Raw genomic sequence first — 18,103 nt, 5'->3', positions numbered from 1 at the left:
ATTATTGTCTTAATATTTAACATTTTTAGAATTGTCATTAAATAAAAATTTTAAATGCTTCTATAACAGTTGAGTCATAGGAAAAAATATGTAATTACAAAATCTTTACAATACAAAGAAAATGAGGATACTGCTTATTAGATTGAGAACACAACTTAATTAGAACAAATTCAAAACTCTAACTTTGTTGTTAAAATATTAATTCATCAAAGCAAATAAATTAACTATGCACTAAACTGAAGAAAAAATAAATGGAACAACAAAAATACACCTAAAGTTGGCCAGGCATGGTGGCTCAAGCCTGTAATCCCAACACTTTGGGAGGCCGAGGCAAGCAGATCATCTGAGGCCACGAGTTCGAGACTAGCCTGGCCAACATGATGAAACCCCATCTCTACTAAAGAAAAAAAAAATACAAAAATTAGCCGAGTGTAGTGGCGTACACCTGTAATCTCAGCTACTCAGAAGGCTGAGGCAGGAGAATCACTTTAACCCGGGAAGCAGAGGTTGCACTGAGCTGAGATTATGCCACTGCACTCCATTCTGAGTAACAGAGTGAGACTCCATCTCAAAAAAACAAAACAAAACACCTAAAGTTAACAGGCAAACTAAATATTACATTAAAATATCAAAGTGTATTAATTAGAAAATACAGAATTGATTAACACAATAGCTGATTGTTATAAAATTTCAATTAACAAAATTATAAATATTAAAACTAAAGGAGTATACAGAGAGAAATTTTAAACAAAATAATATGATAGTTAATCTCAAGATATTCACTGATATATCTTGGAAAGTAAGTACCAGAATTTACTTATGATATTGTAGAAAACCTGAATATCTAATAACCATGAAAGAAATGAAAATGTTATTTTAAAATATTTATAAGAAAAGACATTGTGGCTGAACGGTTTTATTAAGAATTTTTTCAAACTTTCAAGGAACATGTAATTACCATGCTATATGAAATTAGAGACCAAAGGAAAATCTAGGAAGCTTTTCATTTTATGAAGCTTGCATAGCCCTGATTCAAACTTGAGAGAAATACAAACTACAGGTGAATTTCATTTTTAAGCAGAGATGTAAAAACTTAAACAACATACCATAAAATAGAAATAAAAAGCAACATCTAAAGAACTACCCGTTAAAACCAAACAGCAATACCACAATGCAAGAACAGACCATAACTCATCGCATCAACTATGGATAATAAGACAACCTATGTTGCTTAGGTTGAATTTTCTAATCAATACAATAAGACTTTTGGAAAGGAAGAGGCAATTTATTTGCAGTTGAGAAAATTACATGGTTAACAACCTCGAAAGAATCCACTAAAAAAATTCTGAAGTACTATTAAGAGATTTTAATAAGTTGAAAAGATACAAATCAATACCACAAAAAGCCATTGCTTCTTATATTCTAGTAATAACCAATTACAGGTGGAAAAAAAGGAAGGAAATAGCCAGGCGCGGTGGCTCACGCCGAGATCGCGCCATTGCACTCCAGCCTGAGCAACAAGAGCGAAACTCCGTCTCAAAAAAAAAAAAAAAAAGACGGAAATAATCCATAATCCATTTACATAGGAATAATCATAGTAAGTAAAGTAAAAAATATGCCAGGCATGATGGTTCACGTCTGTAATCCCAGCACTTTGGGAAGCCAAGGCAGGCGGCGGATCACCTGAGGTCAGGAGTTCGAGACCAGCCTGGCCAACATGGTGAAACCTCGTCTCTACTGAAAATACAAAAATTAGCTGGGCATGGTGGTATGGGCCTGTAATCCCAGCTACTCGGGAAGCTGAGGCAGGAGAATCACTTGAACCCAAGAGGCGGAGTTTGCAGTGAGCTGAGATCATACCACCGCACTCCAGCCTGAGCGACAGAGTGACCCTCTGTCTCAAAAAAAAAATAAAAAATATAAAACATATGAAATTTCAAATCTTTCCTGATATCTATATCTATTCATGTTCTTATGCATATTTATATCAATATTTATTTATCTACACAGTGTTCCTAGATGGTAAGAACAAATTTGCAAAGGTATCAGTTCTCGTATTAGTTTACAGATTTGATGCAATTGCTATTAAAGTCTCTAAATAATTTCTTAACTATACAATTGTAAAGTTTATCTGGAATGAGTTTGACCATCCAAGAACATGAAAATATATGAAGTGGAGAATTCCCTACTATATATTAAGATTCATCATATAAATATAATATTCAAGACGGTAAAATATAGGTACTAGAATAGACATGTGAAACCATGTCTATTCAGGAAGGTAGTTCAGAAAGAGATTCTAATGGATTTATTTTTAACATATGGTAAAGATTCCTGAGTACCATTTACTGAGTCCTTTGTTCTCTGCTACAAACTAGTAGAGAACAAAGGACTCAGTAAATGGTGCTCAGGTAAAGGGTTAACTACTTGGAATAAAATAAGACTATTATTTCTCATTATGCCATACACCAAAATTTCAATGAACTTAAGACAAATGATGAAGTTGAAACCAGTTTTCAAAAAACACAAAAATACATAGGTGAATGGGATACTAAGTAGGTTTTATTTCCAAAAAAAATTTAAAATTCTAAAGATTGGAATATGCAATCTAGGAAAATATATCCCACATATATGAATGCAAAAGCTTAATAATATATACATAATATTTAACACATAAAATCTCAGTGAAACAATAGACAATTCACAGAATAAATCAACACGGCCACAAAATGTGAAAATGTTAAGCCTCAACAATTAAAAAAGAAATTCAGGTTTTAAACACAGGCCACTTTCAATCTATTAAATTAACAGAACTAGCACAACAGTTCCAGGGATGTAACAATGTATATCAATATCCTTAAAAAGTCATATAAATTTTTATTATACTTACAGTAATCTCTTGTAAGGAAACAAAAATATGAAAATATATGAACACTCAATGTTGACATTGATAACTATAGTGGCATAGTTCAATAAATTATATGTCTATGTGATTTCATATTACTCATTCACATTGTACCATAAAACTTTAAGAAATTTTAATGACACAGAAATTAAAATATTAAGTTTTTAAAAGCACAGTTAAAAATGTTGAAAATATGTTTAAGAGCTATATTTATATATATTCATATTAATACCTAGTCTATACACATTTCAGAAACTCCAAGGAAATTCACTGAAATGTTAACAATAGGGGTCTTTGTTGGATTAATGGTGAGATACATTTTTTAACATTTCATATTTTCTAAAATGAATATAGACATATATTATAACGATAAATGAATAGGCATTGCTATAAAATGAGACAGAGAATATTACAATGTAGTTTAGAAACAACGTCATTCAAAATATGTTGACTGAAAAAAAGTAACCGTCCATTACTGATAGATTTCATTTATACAGAAGCCTCATTTCCTATCAGTTTTTGATAAATTAGTGACCACTGTACTTTGCTCTAAAATGTAAATAGCTCCCTTCTTCCACTGACAAAGCACAGATTTGTAGGTCTTCATGAAAATACAAAATGTATATACATTAAGAAGTGTAAGCACATTCATTCAAAACTATACTTTTTAGCTCTTGACACTGAAAATTTATCATCTTTCAATATATGAAGCATATTATTTTAAAAATATATGTGCATATGTGTTTTAGGCACATATGTGGAATCCTATGTATTTGAAAATAATTCTTGTCCAAATAAAGTAAACCACTTAGAATATTTCGGTGTAATTATGATCACACAGCTTGAACATTAATTACAGAGAATGAATAAATGTTTCCCCAGATTCTAGCAGGTCTTCCTTCCTTTCTCTTCCTTCCAAAATCCCAAAATGAAGTTCCAAGAGGATGTATTTCTCTTTCCTAGCTTCTAATTAGCCCAGTCTTTGGTTTAGTTGGCAAAGGTGACTTTTGCATAAGCAATAGCTCTCTTTCAAAAAAGACTGATGTGGGAGATCGTGAAAGACCTGTAAAGGTCCTGTGATCTTCAGTAGGGTCCATCCGAGCATCCAAACAGAAGCCTCCCAGCCACGATTGCCCCACATGCCACATAGGGAATATATTTAACACGTGCATTCGTGGATTACTCCCTTCCCATCATCCCTTTTCTACTGGCACAAGTCAGAGGTGCTGTTCCAAGTAGAAAATGTGGGTTCGCACAGCAATTTAGAGTGTGCATTGCTTTTTTGTCTGTTTGTGGGACACTGGAAGATAGGCCTGGCACAGTTCATCCTTCGCAAGTGCTTAATGCCATCCCTGGGGACGGGAATATCACAAGCCCAGAAAAACACAGCTTTTAGCCGCTTGGTGTTGAAAATTTCAGGCAAAATTCCAAAAGCCCTCAAAGCTAATGTTGAATTGACAAAGTGCCAAAACCTCTCTGGCATTAAATTTCCACTCTTTATTTTCCCCCTTCAGGTTAACAGCTTGTGAAAATAATAATGTGATAATGCCACCCTGTGTTCCAAATATCTCGAAGCACGATCTTGTTAAGCTTTCGTGTCCCTTTGAGACTAATGGGAATTGAGCTGACTTATTCATTTTACAGATGAGAAAACCCCCCAGGAGATGAGTCAAATGTCTAAGTGATGGCCCTGCAACTTACCACATAGGTCCCAGGTCTAGATTAAATTCTCCAAACAAGGCCAAGTGTTCTAGGAAAGGACCTGAAAAGCTCAGCTAGCATCAAAAAGGGCCAGAGAAAGATTCTTAGAGATTACTAGGCAGGCTAGTATAATAAACCAGTGAAAGTGGTGAAAACACACATTCCAGGAGGGGCAGCAAGGCATAGTCTAGGCATAGCAATAAAGCATAGTCTAGGCATGTGGCCAACTGGAGTCAACAAGAATCACCATGGTCATCAGAAGATCTAATGTGACATCAGGGGCATCTTACAACATCAGGGACACTGGAGTTTGGCTTTTCTTTTTTAGTTTATCTGAGACCCTCTAATAATTACAGAATACACTACTATGCATATTACAGTAAGCACCAGGACTCTACCCCCCATTATAGAAGGAATTCTCTTCCCTGAATTCTAGCAATCAGGCCTGAATGCATGATCTAAACCAGTCAATGGCATGGCCCAGTTCAGGACTTTGGATCTGGAAGAAGTGTCTCAGAAAAGTGAGGGGTATTTTTGAACTGTGTAACCATTGCATCCAATGTACTATGAGGCCAACATCATTCCAATAATGTTGCCTCTTGTGTGTGCCTTTCCATGGGTTTCTGGCCAAACAACTCCCTTTAGTTCCTCTTTTTCTGAGCCTGGATTCTCTAGCCTTCCTGTCAATTTAGTGAGTTATCTGTTGTGTTTCTAATAAATTATTTTTCAGCTTAAATTACCTAGGGTCGAGTTCTGTAGTTTGCAACCTGGAAGACTGAAATTAGCAATGGTCAAGGCTGCAGTAAAATTAACATCAGGCAGATCTAGCAGGCTATACCAGGTTTACAGCAACAGGAACTGTGGGTTTGGAAGAAGTCTTCCCACAGTAGAACAGAAGTCCAGGTATGGCAGAAAGTACTAAGTGCTCCAAAATCTATTTTATTATTTCTATGTAACCTGTAGGCTATTTCTCAGTCTCTCTTGCAGTTAGGTATGACATGTGTATTAGTCCATTTTCATACTGCTATGAAGAAATACCCAAGACTGGGCAATTTATAAAGAAAAAGAGGTTTAATGAACTCACAGTTTCACATGGCTGGGGAGGCCTCACAATCATGGCAGAAGGTGAAGGAGGAGCAAAGGCACATCTTACATGGCAGCAGGCAAGAGCATGTGTGCAGGGGAACTGCCCTTTATAAAACCATCAGATCTCATGAGACTTGCTCAGTATCATGAGAACAGCACAGGAAAAACCTGCTCCCATGATTCAATTACCCTCCATTGGGTCCCTCTCATGACACATGGGGATTATGGGAGCTACAATTCAAGGTGAGATTTGGGTAGGGACACAGCCAAACCATATCAGCATGTGACTGGGTTCAGTCAAAAGAATGTGAGTTGAGTGACGTGTGCCTCTTTCAGAATGGGCCCACTAGAACCTCCCACATGTGCCCTTTTTCCTTTCTATTTTGCTAGAAGGGAGACAACTGTAAGGTGGTCTTGAAAGCCATGTGTTGAAGATGGCATAGCTCCCACCATCCTGGGTTCTCTGAATGACTATATGAAGAAGGGTCACCCCACTGTATTGCTTCCCCTTTCAGTACTGATGCCTAAACAGGAAATAAACTGCTGTTCGTGAGCTATTATACTTTTGGGGATCCCTTTGTTATAGCATAGCCTAGATTCACCATGTATGATAAATTAATCAAGCAAAGATTCAAATTCAGAGCAGGGTCAGTAGCTATGCTGACTTGATATTGACCCCTTGAATTGATGGTCTACAGCTTCAGGATTTCTCCCAATTTATAAAAGAACAGATGACAATTGGAACAGAATCTTCAAAGGCATATGATGCAGCTATAGCTACACAGATTGAAAGGATACAGGCAAAAGAGCAAAAAAGCTCATTAGAGATTTGACAGTCCTAAATAGAATCACAGAATTGATTAGCAATCAATGAATTCTAAATTTTTCATTTCTTTTTTATGCATTGTAGTATCTCTATGCTAGAGATAATGAAAAGATAAATTATAACTCCAGTTCTGCTTTTTTCTCCTTTAACCTAGTTTTCCCTTCTCAAATAGATCCAAGTGATGGATCTTACTCTCCCTCCTGGGTTTTTCCCAACTCCTGAGGTTTAAAATAAAACCCACCTGGGGTTTTATTTCCCAGTTTTCCCCTTACTTCTTTTCAAGTGGGTGGTTTCTCAAGGAGCTCAGGGAGAATTAATCATCTCAGTTCTTGTAATCACAAGAGTATGCACCCAATACATATTTGTTGAATGAAGAAATTATTGTTTTCTTTTTTTAATGAGATGACACTGCATGATGACCCTTATCCATGTCTAAGTTGGAAAAGACCTTAGAGATCACATAGCCCTTCTGCTACACATGCACACACACCATTAGGGAGTCCCCTTCTATAGCATCTTTTATGTGGGTCATCCAGTGTGACTCAGTGTGACTCATATTTCTGGTGATGAGAAGCTCAATGCTTTATTCCTATACCACTGAAAAATAGCTCCATCCTTTTTTTTTTTTTCTTTTGAGACGGAGTTTCGCTCTTGTCGTCCAGGCTGGAGTGCAATGGCATGATCTCAACTCATTGCAACCTCCACCTAGTGGGTTCAAGTGATTTGCCTGCTTCAGTCTGTAGCTGGGATTACAGGCACCTGCCACCATGCCCCCCCACTAATTTTTGTATTTTTAGTAGACAGGGTTTCATCACTTTGGCCAGGCTGGTCTCAAACTCCTGACCTCAGGTGATCCACCCACTTCGGCCTCCCAAAGTGTTGGGATTATAGTCGTGAGCCACTGTGCCAGCCTGTAAATATTTTTTTTAATTTCTCCATAAATCTTCCACTGATTGCTCAGTGTTGAAGTCCCTTACTAGTCACATATTCTGATAGAAATTCCCTTGCCCAGGGGTCAGTAAATTGGTTTCTAGCTCCAAATTATTATTCCATTCACAGATCTTTATCTTCTCCACCAAGACATCAGAGAAAATTCTTCCAAGCCATACTAAAGTCCAAATACAATGCTTGTATTTATATTTCTAGGAATCTTAACAAAAATTAAATGTAAGCAAATTTGTACGAATTGCTCTAGGGCACTGAAACTTTATATTCTTTTATATCTACTGTCACATCATTAGGCTGAGTCTGTCTTTGACTGCTTTTAAAAATAGATATTTACTATACCATGGGTAGTCAATGTATGTGCTTTCTATACCAACATTGTATTCTACACAGCACAGTTCCATCAGTTTCAAAGCACACAAAATGAAACCCAACGTGGAGAAGTGGGGGTTTTTTTCCTGCCATTGTGGTGCACAGGAGTCAGAGATCGAGCACTAAAACAGCATTCTAGAGAAGCACGCTACTGAGGTCAATTCAGAATGTTGGATTCAAAATGTGTACTGCATCAAGATGGGTCTTATTAATGGAGTCAGGCACTGTGTGATGCAGTGTGTCAGCTCCAAAAGTGTAGATGAGATGGTGTGAAAAATCCAAGATGAGAGTCAGAATTACAGGACAAATTAGGCAAGATGGAAGTGGGCTGACTTCGTCCCTAGGACTGGCTGCCTGGATGTGTACTTGTTCTTTACATGCTCCAACTTAAGTTTACTTATGGAGGAGAGTAAAATCCATTTAGAGGGACTGGAATTTGAAAAATTAGTCAGAGTGAGAAAAGCATAATATCCAGACATTTCTATTTGGATAATATTCTTGGACTTTCAGCAATGTGTATGTCTTGCATGAAAAGTCCCTAAGCTCTTTTCTGTTCTCTGGAAAAGGTAAGATTACTCCATCATTTCTAGTAATATTTAATGTAAATCTCAAATCAGTCAGGTCATATCTAGTTAGTTCCATCATGTAATACAAAGTAGGAATGTACCTTGCAAATAAAATTGGGACAGAGAAAGGAATAACTAACAATAAAATGTAGTAACTGAGGACAAAAATCACTTGATAGAAAGTTTTGATGAATCATCAATCTATAGTGATTCTCCAGGATGCTAGGGTACCTTTCTTGAGCTTCTAATGTCCACCGTGCCCCTTATAGTGTTAGAGACATACTAAACAAGCCTAGAACCCATTTGGAATCAATCAGCATCCTGCTCACTGAAATAACCCCAAGGATCCCTATGTCCCTCTAAGAAGCTACCATTTAGGACCTTCTTGCAACATATTCCAGTTTCAGGCTCTTCCCTGCTGGAACTGCTCCTGTTGGGGCTGTAGCTAGGGGAGTCGCTTCTACAGGAATATGTGATGGAGACTGATGCAACAGAGATGAGTCTGAATACCTTGGATGTAAGAACTATTTCCAAGATCAACTAATCTTTCTTAGTGCCAAAAAGGGTTAAAATCAGCAGTAAAAGCCACACCCACCAATTAGCTGCCTCTATATTCAGCCACCCTGCAAAGCATCCTAACTAGGGTGGCTTTCATAAATAAATATGCCCCTACATTCTTTGTAGCCAAAGGTTATAAATCCCTTGCAAGGGTGGGTGGACCACAGTAAAGAGATTTGGGAGCATATTTTTACATTGGCAAGAAAAGCAAAATGTCACTCAACTAAATTTAAGATTGTTCACATACATCTGCTACCACCAGAATGTTATTTTTAAAAAAAAAGAAAGAAAGAAAAAGAAATGTGAATATCTAACAGTTTAGCTCTGAACATTTTTCTACTGTTCAGGTGACTGTTTCAATAATGATTGAAAGGCTATCAAAACAGAAGCAAACATGTGTTTGTAGTTTGTCATACAGCAACAATTTCCGGTTAAATAAATACATAGACAACAATATCTCAACTACAGAAAAATGTGTGTGCTGGATAACTGTAGTTATAAATATATCACTAAAATGTTTGCAAAAAAGCAGCAAATATGAAAGTTACACTTCTGACAATATCATAAATGAGTCACATCCTTCAGAGAGACAGAGACAAAGATCAAATAAATTTCTGAATCAGAATAAAATCTGACACCATTTCAGAGCAAGTAGATGCATTTTTATGACATGAGTCTTGGATTCTTCTGGATTAGAATGTACAATTTAATAAACCAGAATGATTTGTTCAAAGTTCATCAGGGGCTGCAAATGGATACAGTTTACCATAAGGGAACAATTTAAGTTTAAAATCACGGAGGTACATGCAATGGTGTGTGAAAAGTCCTACTTACCTATTAAACCAAAGCAGAATAATAAAATTTTGGGAAATGAAACTTAAAGAAACGGAAATCATAAATCTACCTTTCATTCTTTTCAAAAACTGTGGCCTTTTAAATACTGACATCAATTATGGAAATTATCAGTGGATCTATTGAGCAAAGATGACAAAAATGTATACTAAGGTCTCCTTTATATAAAATTGTTACATCCTCTAAAATTATGCACTTCATACACTGTCAAAATGTAAGTACCATTTATCCCAAAATCAAATGCCAAATTACTGAAGAGTTAAGAAGCAACAGTAATTCACTTGGAAATTATCCATAACAGAAAGAATCCATTATATTTGAATTGGAGGTCAAGCTGAGTAAATTGCATTTACTACTGGTTTTTAAATATGAAGAAAACTACTAAAGGAAATAAATTTTATAATACAATAATATAAAAATATATTTTATTAGGCTTTAAGATAAATGATTCTGCAAAAATAAATGTTCCAAACTATGTTTAATTGGCCTGAGAAAAGAATCATGATTTGTTAAAGTTACTTTTTAATGACAATATGTTCTCTTAGAAAAAAATTTGAGTAGCTAATCAAAATATCTGTTGGGGTCATTATGGCTAGTAATTCAAAGTATTATTTCTTTGTTGGTTGTGTCATATCATAATATCATAGAACTACACATTTGATAGTCTTAAAGATGGAGTTAAAAGATGTTTTTGAAGAAACCATATTTCTTTATTTCTGGTTTGAACATTTAAATTGAACATTTTGAAACTAATTATTTCCAATAATGCTAAAAGTACTATTTCAGTAGTCCACATATAATTTTATAAAATTATCTGTTATTTCTACTTATAATAAACTGCCACTCTATACATTTCAAACCAATAAATTTGAGATTTTGTAAGTCATCAAATATCTCCCACGTATTGACATTAGAATACCTAGACATTTGTTCTTTTGGTAACTGAAAGTATAATCTAAAGTGAAAAAGTTTAACAATGATCTTCCCAAACTGTACAAATCAGGACCTACTTTCCAAAGAGAGTCTTGTGCATACAAAGGGCAACAGATTGTACATTTGGAACTATTTACATGTGTATATTAAAATGCTATTTCCAAAGCCATTGTTTTGTCCACTACAATGCAATTAGTTTTGGTGTACTAAAAAAAAGAATACTCAAACTTAGATTCTCAAAATTCAAAGCACCAAATATCCACATACTAACTATGCAATGAGAAAGTATTTTTTTCAAGTGAACACACCAATATACTTTAAATGATTAATTTTGAATTTAAAAATGTAATGAAGGCCATCAGCTTAAATTTAACCTGACTTAGTTCGACTTTGAAGTTTTCTCTCTTCATATGTAAAAATATGATACACCTAAAATAGATGGCAGACATTTGTAAAACTTACACTGTCAGAGTGCTTGCCCTGGTCACAGTCCCACGTTGTAACACGCTGCCCGGACCTCTCCATGGTGCTGAAGAGTTACTCTTGCCCATTTGAGAGGGAAGAGTTGTTTATTCAAATTGGCTTTGAAAGAAATCCGTAAAGGGTCACCTGGGTTAGCTAGTAAGGTTATCTAAAAAATTTCTATAAAACACACTAAATAACTGATGCTTTTGCCCTTCGGTTATCAACCACCATGCTCAAGCAGCTCAAAGTAGATTTTTGGAGCAGAAATCTTCAAGTATTGGCAAAAAAGAGCGAGAGCTTTTTGGGAGATGAAGTTTGCTGATTTTTGCCAGTGTTCTTCAAATTGATAAAACACACAGAGAAGACAAGGCTACTCAGAGAACAGAGGATTCCAGAAAAGTTCTTGATCTTAATGCAGAAAAGAAGATTCCATTAGTCCAAAGCAGCCGATTCACTTCATGCTATCATCTGATCTACTTTTGGATTAAAAATAACACAATAAAATAGAGTTAAGAATTCCACAAGGCACTGCACACACCATGTAAACAGGTCTGCCTCATTCTCGCCCCAGCCTCGGTCTGCTGAAGATTATCACAGCAGAAATCAGGCTCTGTGGCTTTCACAGATTATCTCTTTCTGAGGCTGAAACGTATAAAGAGCCACATGACACCCAATGATGTCATCTCTAAAGCAGGTCACAGTTGCTGCTGTATATAGATAAAGTCCTTCCAGTGAAGTATTTAGCATAGTGATTTTCTTGAAAATCTACTTATATTAAATAGCATGGTCTTCTATCAAAATACTTAACCCTATCGATACAGTGCCATGAAGAGAAAATCAATTTGCTGCTCATATGTGAGATGAAGTCTCCCTTTAAGCTAAGATCAGCTTCTGGTACTGCTTTAAAAAATGAATAACTGCCATTAATTTGTGGTGAATATACTGAAGAAGGGCTTTTGCCTGGAGAAGATGCTGTGGGAACTAGAGGCTCTCTAAGGATATAGAACCTACTTCTAAACACCTCTCAGAATATTTAGCATGTCCAAAAATCATTTTTTAATTCAATCCATAAAGATTGCAAAATAAAAATTAAGGCAACCATCTTCAACTTCTAACAACAGTTTATGTAACAAAATTAAAAAGTTGTATAAACATAAAAACATCTTACTATCTCTGAAACGATTGGAGTATATTTTTAAGTGTTGATTAAAGAAAAACTTTCTTTAACTCACTATTTTTAGATGTTTTTCAGCTCTGAATAAAGTAAAAATAGAAAATTAGCTATATTGTTACTAATCTGCACACCTAACTGGTAATTGATAGTACACATATTCTTTTAAAGAATGTTTAAATGAGCAATGTCCATGATCATTCTTTGCAACATATTTTTCTCTTTCTATTTAGTCATATGCCATAATTTATTATTTTCAGCCATAATTGTCATTTCTGCCAGTTAATAAATTATCTAATCCCCTTTCATGCCAACTAAATAATTATTATAGACCAAGTGAAGAATAACTTGAAACTAATCTAATTAGTGCTTATTAAATCTATTCCCTCCCTTAAGGCCAAATAGATCAAACAAAAGCAGTTTTCCTTTAAGAGCACAGTATTCTGTCATATTTTTGAGAAAGAACCATAAATCTGAGGAGAAAACAATTTTCCACACAACCAGTGCCACTGAACAAATTCTCTTAAAGCAACGGTGATTGTTCTGGCATCTCCTCAGGAAAATATTGCCTCACCAGCTTCTCACCACATATCTATACAATGCTAAAATATCCAAATAAAAACTGAGAAAAATGATCACCTAAATGTTCTGCTCCACTTAAGTTTCCTAAATAAAGCAGATATTTTTGTTCAATTTCTACAGTTTAGTATTTTCTACACTTTAACAATAATGAAGATTATCTGGGGAATTTTTAAAAATTAAAAGTCCCTATAATCCCAGCACTTTGGGAGGCCAACGTGGGTGGATCATGAGGTCAGGAGTTCAAGACCAGCCTGGCCAAGATGGTGAAACCCCATCTCCACTAAAAATACAAAAATTAGCCAGGCGTGTAGTGGGCACCTATAATCCCAGCTTCTCAGGGAGCCGAGGCAGAAGAATCACTTGAACCCAGGAGGCGGAGATTGCAGTGAGCTGAGATCATGCCACTGCACCCCAGCCTGGGCAACAGAGTGAGACTCCGTCTCAAAAATAAATAAATAAATAAAAGTCCCATGCTGCTTCTCAGATATTCTGACATGATAGACCTGTTGTGGTTCTGGAATATGCAATTTTATAAAAAGTTCCAAAAGTAATTATTATTTGGAAAACACTAATATATTACAATATATAAAATCATACAAAAATCAAACTGACTAAAAAGTATTTGTGATTCTTAAAATGATTTTTTTAAAAAAGCCCAATTTTTGCTTCCTGAAGTATCCAGTGTTGGGCGCCTCCTTCTTCTCATTTTCTCAGGCTTCCATAAGAAAGCATTTTCCTAAAGACACCCAGCCTCTGATTTCCATCCTTTTCTCCTCTCTACAAAGGTGGAAAGAGTTACACTGATTGGAGGATTAGGCAAAGGAACTGGGCATCTACAGCTCAGGATCACCCTCCCTCCGTCTCTGTGTGGGATCCAGCTCCCTGCACAGGATTCACAGTGGCTTGCCCTGTAGGTGAGACTGGTAAGTTTCTCTCATTCCAAAGTTCAACAGTAAGAGGTCAAATGTTGCCACAGTCAGAGTTACACCCTCAAATCCAGCTTTGACTGGAAATAAAGTTGAGATTTTGATCTCCCTCTGCCTAAATCTCTTATTTCTGAAAATAAGTTTCTAAATCAAGAAGGGAAAATGAGTTATTTATTGACTTTCTAAAACTCCATCTTCTAGTACTATTGTTTTGTTGATTAGATTTGTTTTTTATATAAACCATATGAACCAGTTAATGCAACAAGTTTTATCTGTGAACTAACTTAATAAAATTTTCATTTGCATAATACAGCTCTATAGATAGAGGCCTATAAAAAGGACACGTTGTGTATAAAACTTTCATTGGAAGTTTTACTAAATGCATTGTTCAACTCATTAATTGCATTATTGAGCCACTTAGAGGAAAATTCGAGTTCTTGGAATTTTCCTTTAACAACTAGTAACTCTAGGATAATGTTTCTCAAAGTGTGTTCCATGGATCCATTAAGCCCAGTAAGATGTGACTCATTTCAGGTTTCATGCTCAAAGAAGCATAGAAGGGGAAGAGCCAAGATGGCTGAATAGGAACAGCCCTGGTCTACAGCTCCCAGCGTGAGTGACGCAGAAGATGAGTGATTTCTGCATTTCCATCTGAGGTACCGGGTTCATCTCACTAGGGAGTGCTAGACAGTGGGTGCAGGATAGGGGGTGCAGTGCACCGTGTGCAGACAAAGCAGGGGGAGGCATTGCCTCACTCGGGAAGCACAAGGGGTCAGGGAGTTCCCTTTCCTGGTCAAGGAAAGGAGTGACAGAAGGCACCCAGAAAATCGGGTCACTCCCACCTGAATACTGCGCTTTTCCGATGGGCTTAGGAAATGGCGCACCAGGAGATTATATCCCACACCTGGATCAGAGGGTCCTACGCCCACGGAACCTCCCTCATTGATAGCACAGCAGTCTGAGATCAAACTGCAAGGCGGCAGCGAGGCTGGGGGAGGGGCGCCCGCCATTGCCCAGGCTTGCTTAGGTAAAGAAAGCAGTCAGGAAGCTCGAACTGGGTGGAGCCCACCACAGCTCAAGGAGGCCTGCCTGCCTCTGTAGGCTCCACCTCTGGGGGTAGGGCACAGACAAACAAAAAGACAGCAGTAACCTCCGCAGACTTAAATGTCCCTGACTGACAGCTTTGAAGAGAGCAGTGGTTCTCCCAGCACACAGCTGGAGATCTGAGAACGGGCAGACTGCCTCCTCAAGTGGATCCCTGACCCCTGGCCCCCGAGCAGCCTAACTGGGAGGCACCCCCCAGTAGGGGCAGACTGACACCTCACATGGCCGGGTACTTCTCTGAGACAAAAATTCCAGAGGAACGATCAGACAGCAGCATTTGCAGTTCACGAAAATCCGCTGTTCTGCAGACACCACTGCTGATACCCAGGCAAACAGGGTCTGGAGTGGACCTCTAGCAAACTCCAACAGACCTGCAGCTGAGGGTCCTGTCTGTTAGAAGGAAAACTAACAAACAGAAAGGACATCCACACCAAAAACCCATCTGTACATCACCATCATCAAAGACCAAAAGTAGATAAAACCACAAAGATGGGGGAAAAACAGAGCAGAAAAACTGGAAACTCTAAAAAGCAGAGCACCTCTCCTCCTCCAAAGGAACACAGTTCCTCACCAGCAACGGAACAAAGCTGGACAGAGAATGACTTTGACGAGTTGAGAGAAGAAGGCTTCAGACGATCAAACTACTCCGAGCTACAGGAGGAAATTCAAACCAAAGGCAAAGAAGCTGAAAACTTTGAAAAAAATTTAGAAGAGTGTATAACTAGAATAACCAATACAGAGAAGTGCTTAAAGGAGCTGATGGAGCTGAAAACCAAGGCTCGAGAACTACGTGAAGAATGCAGAAGCCTCAGGAGCCGATGCGATCAACTCGAAGAAAGGATATCAGTAATGGAAGATGAAATGAATGAAATGAAGCGAGAAGGGAAGTTTAGAGAAAAGAGAATAAAAAGAAATGAACAAATCCTCCAAGAAATATGGGACTTTGTGAAAAGACCAAATCTACATCTGATTCGTGTACCTGAAAGTGACGGGAAGAATGGAACCAAGTTGGAAAACACTCTGCAGGATATTATCCAGGAGAATTTCCCCAATCTAGCAAGGCAGGCCAACATTCAGATTCAGGAAATACAAAGAACGCCACAAAGATACTCCTCGAGAAGAGCAACTCCAAGACATATAATTGTCAGATTCACTAAAGTTGAAATGAAGGAAAAAACGGTAAGGGCAGCCAGAAAGAAAGGCCGGGTTACCCACAAAGGGAAGCCCCTCAGACTAACAGTGGATCTCTCGGCAAGACAGAAGAGAGTGGGGGCCAATATTCAACATTCTTAAAGAAAGGAAGTTTCAACCCAGAATTTCATATCCAGCCAAACTAAGCTTCATAAGTGAAGGAAAAATAAAATACTTTACAGATAAGCAAATGCTGAGAGACTTTGTCACCACCAGGGCTGCCCTAAAAGAGCTCCTGAAGGAAGCACTAAACATGGAAAGCAACAACCGGTACCAGCCGCTGCAAAATCATGCCAAAATGTAAAGACCATCGAGACTAGGAAGAAACTGCATCAACTAATGAGCAAAGTAACCAGCTAACATCATAATGACAGGATCAAATTCACACATAACAATATTAACTTTAAATGTAAATGGACTAAATGCTCCAATTAAAAGACACAGACTGGCAAACTGGATGAAGAGTCAAGATCCATCAGTGTGTTGTATTCAGGAAACATGTGCAGAGATACACACAGGCTTAAAATAAAAGGATGGAGGAAGATCTACCAAGCAAATGGAAAACAAAAAAAGGCAGGGGTTGCAATCCTAGTCTTTGATAAAACAGACTTTAAACCAACAAAGATCAAAAGAGACAAAGAAGGCCATTACATAATGGAAAAGGGATCAATTCAACAAGAAGAGCTAACTATCCTAAATATATATGCACCCAATACAGGAGCACCCAGATTCATAAAGCAAGTCCTGAGTGACCTACAAAGAGACTTAGACTCCCACACAATAATAATGGGAGACTTTAACACCCCACTGTCAACATTAGACATATCAACGAGACAGACAGTCAACAAGCATACCCAGGAATTGAACTCAGCTCTGCACCAAGCGGACCTAATAGACATCTACAGAACTCTCCACCCCAAATCAACAGAATATACATTTTTTTCAGCACCACACCACACCTATTCCAAAATTGACCACACAGTTGGAAGTAAAGCTCTACGCAGCAAATGTAAAAGAACAGAAATTATAACAAACTGTCTTTCAGACCACAGTGCAATCAAACAAGAATTGAGGATTAAGAAACTCACTCAAAACCACTCAACTACGTGGAAACTGAACAACGTGCTCCTGAATGACTACTGGGTACATAACGAAATGAAGGCAGAAATAAAGATGTTCTTTGAAACCAATGAGAACAAAGACACAACATACCAGAATCTCTGGGACACAGCTAAAGCAGTGTGTAGAGGGAAATTTATAGCACTAAATGCCCACAAGAGAAAGCAGGAAAGATCCAAAATTGACACCCTAACATCACAATTAAAAGAACTAGAAAAGCAAGAGCAAACACATTCAAAAGCTAGCAGAAGGCAAGAAATAACTAAAATCAGAGCAGAAATGAAGGAAATAGAGACCAAAAAAACCCTTCAAAAAATTAATGAATCCAGGAGCTGGTTTTTTGAAAGGATCAACAAAATTGATAGACTGCTAGCAAGATTAATAAAGAAAAAAAGAAGAATCAAATAGATGCAATAAAAAATGATAAAGGGGATATCACCACAGACACCACAGAAATACAAAGTACCATTAGAGAACACTACAAACACCTCTATGCAAATAAACTAGAAAATCTAGAAGAAATGGATAAATTCCTCGACACATACACTCTCCCAAGACTAAACCAGGAAGAAGTTGAATCTCTGAATAGACCAATAACAGGATCTGAAATTGTGGCAATAATCAATAGCTTACCAACCAAAAAGAGTCCAGGACCAGAAGGATTCACAGCCGAATTCTACCAGAGGTACAAGGAGGAACTGGTACCATTCCTTCTGAAACTATTCCAATCAATAGGAAAAGAGGGAATCCTCCCTAACTCATTTTATGAGGCCAGCATCATCCTGATACCAAAGCCGGGCA

General features: G+C 37.3%; 1 protein-coding gene across 2 annotated transcripts in view; it reads right to left on the bottom strand.

Annotated features, from left to right (window-relative positions):
• The window catches only part of SCHIP1 (schwannomin interacting protein 1), a 629,273-nt gene extending 617,426 nt beyond the window's left edge, over positions 1 to 11,847 (bottom strand). For both annotated transcript variants that reach the window (XM_054481215.1, XM_054481216.1), the window contains exon 1: positions 11,207 to 11,847. In XM_054481215.1, the coding sequence (XP_054337190.1) occupies positions 11,207 to 11,269 (63 nt within the window). In that variant the 5' untranslated portion in view covers positions 11,270 to 11,847. The remainder of the gene's footprint in view (positions 1 to 11,206) is intronic.
• Between the last annotated feature and the right edge of the window lie 6,256 nt (positions 11,848 to 18,103).

Source organism: Pongo pygmaeus, chromosome 2, assembly GCF_028885625.2.
Source record: "Pongo pygmaeus isolate AG05252 chromosome 2, NHGRI_mPonPyg2-v2.0_pri, whole genome shotgun sequence".
Classification (NCBI taxonomy): Eukaryota; Metazoa; Chordata; class Mammalia; order Primates; family Hominidae; genus Pongo; species Pongo pygmaeus.
The sequence above is the reverse complement of the archived record's forward strand: the minus strand, read 5'-3'. Positions and strand labels throughout refer to the sequence as shown.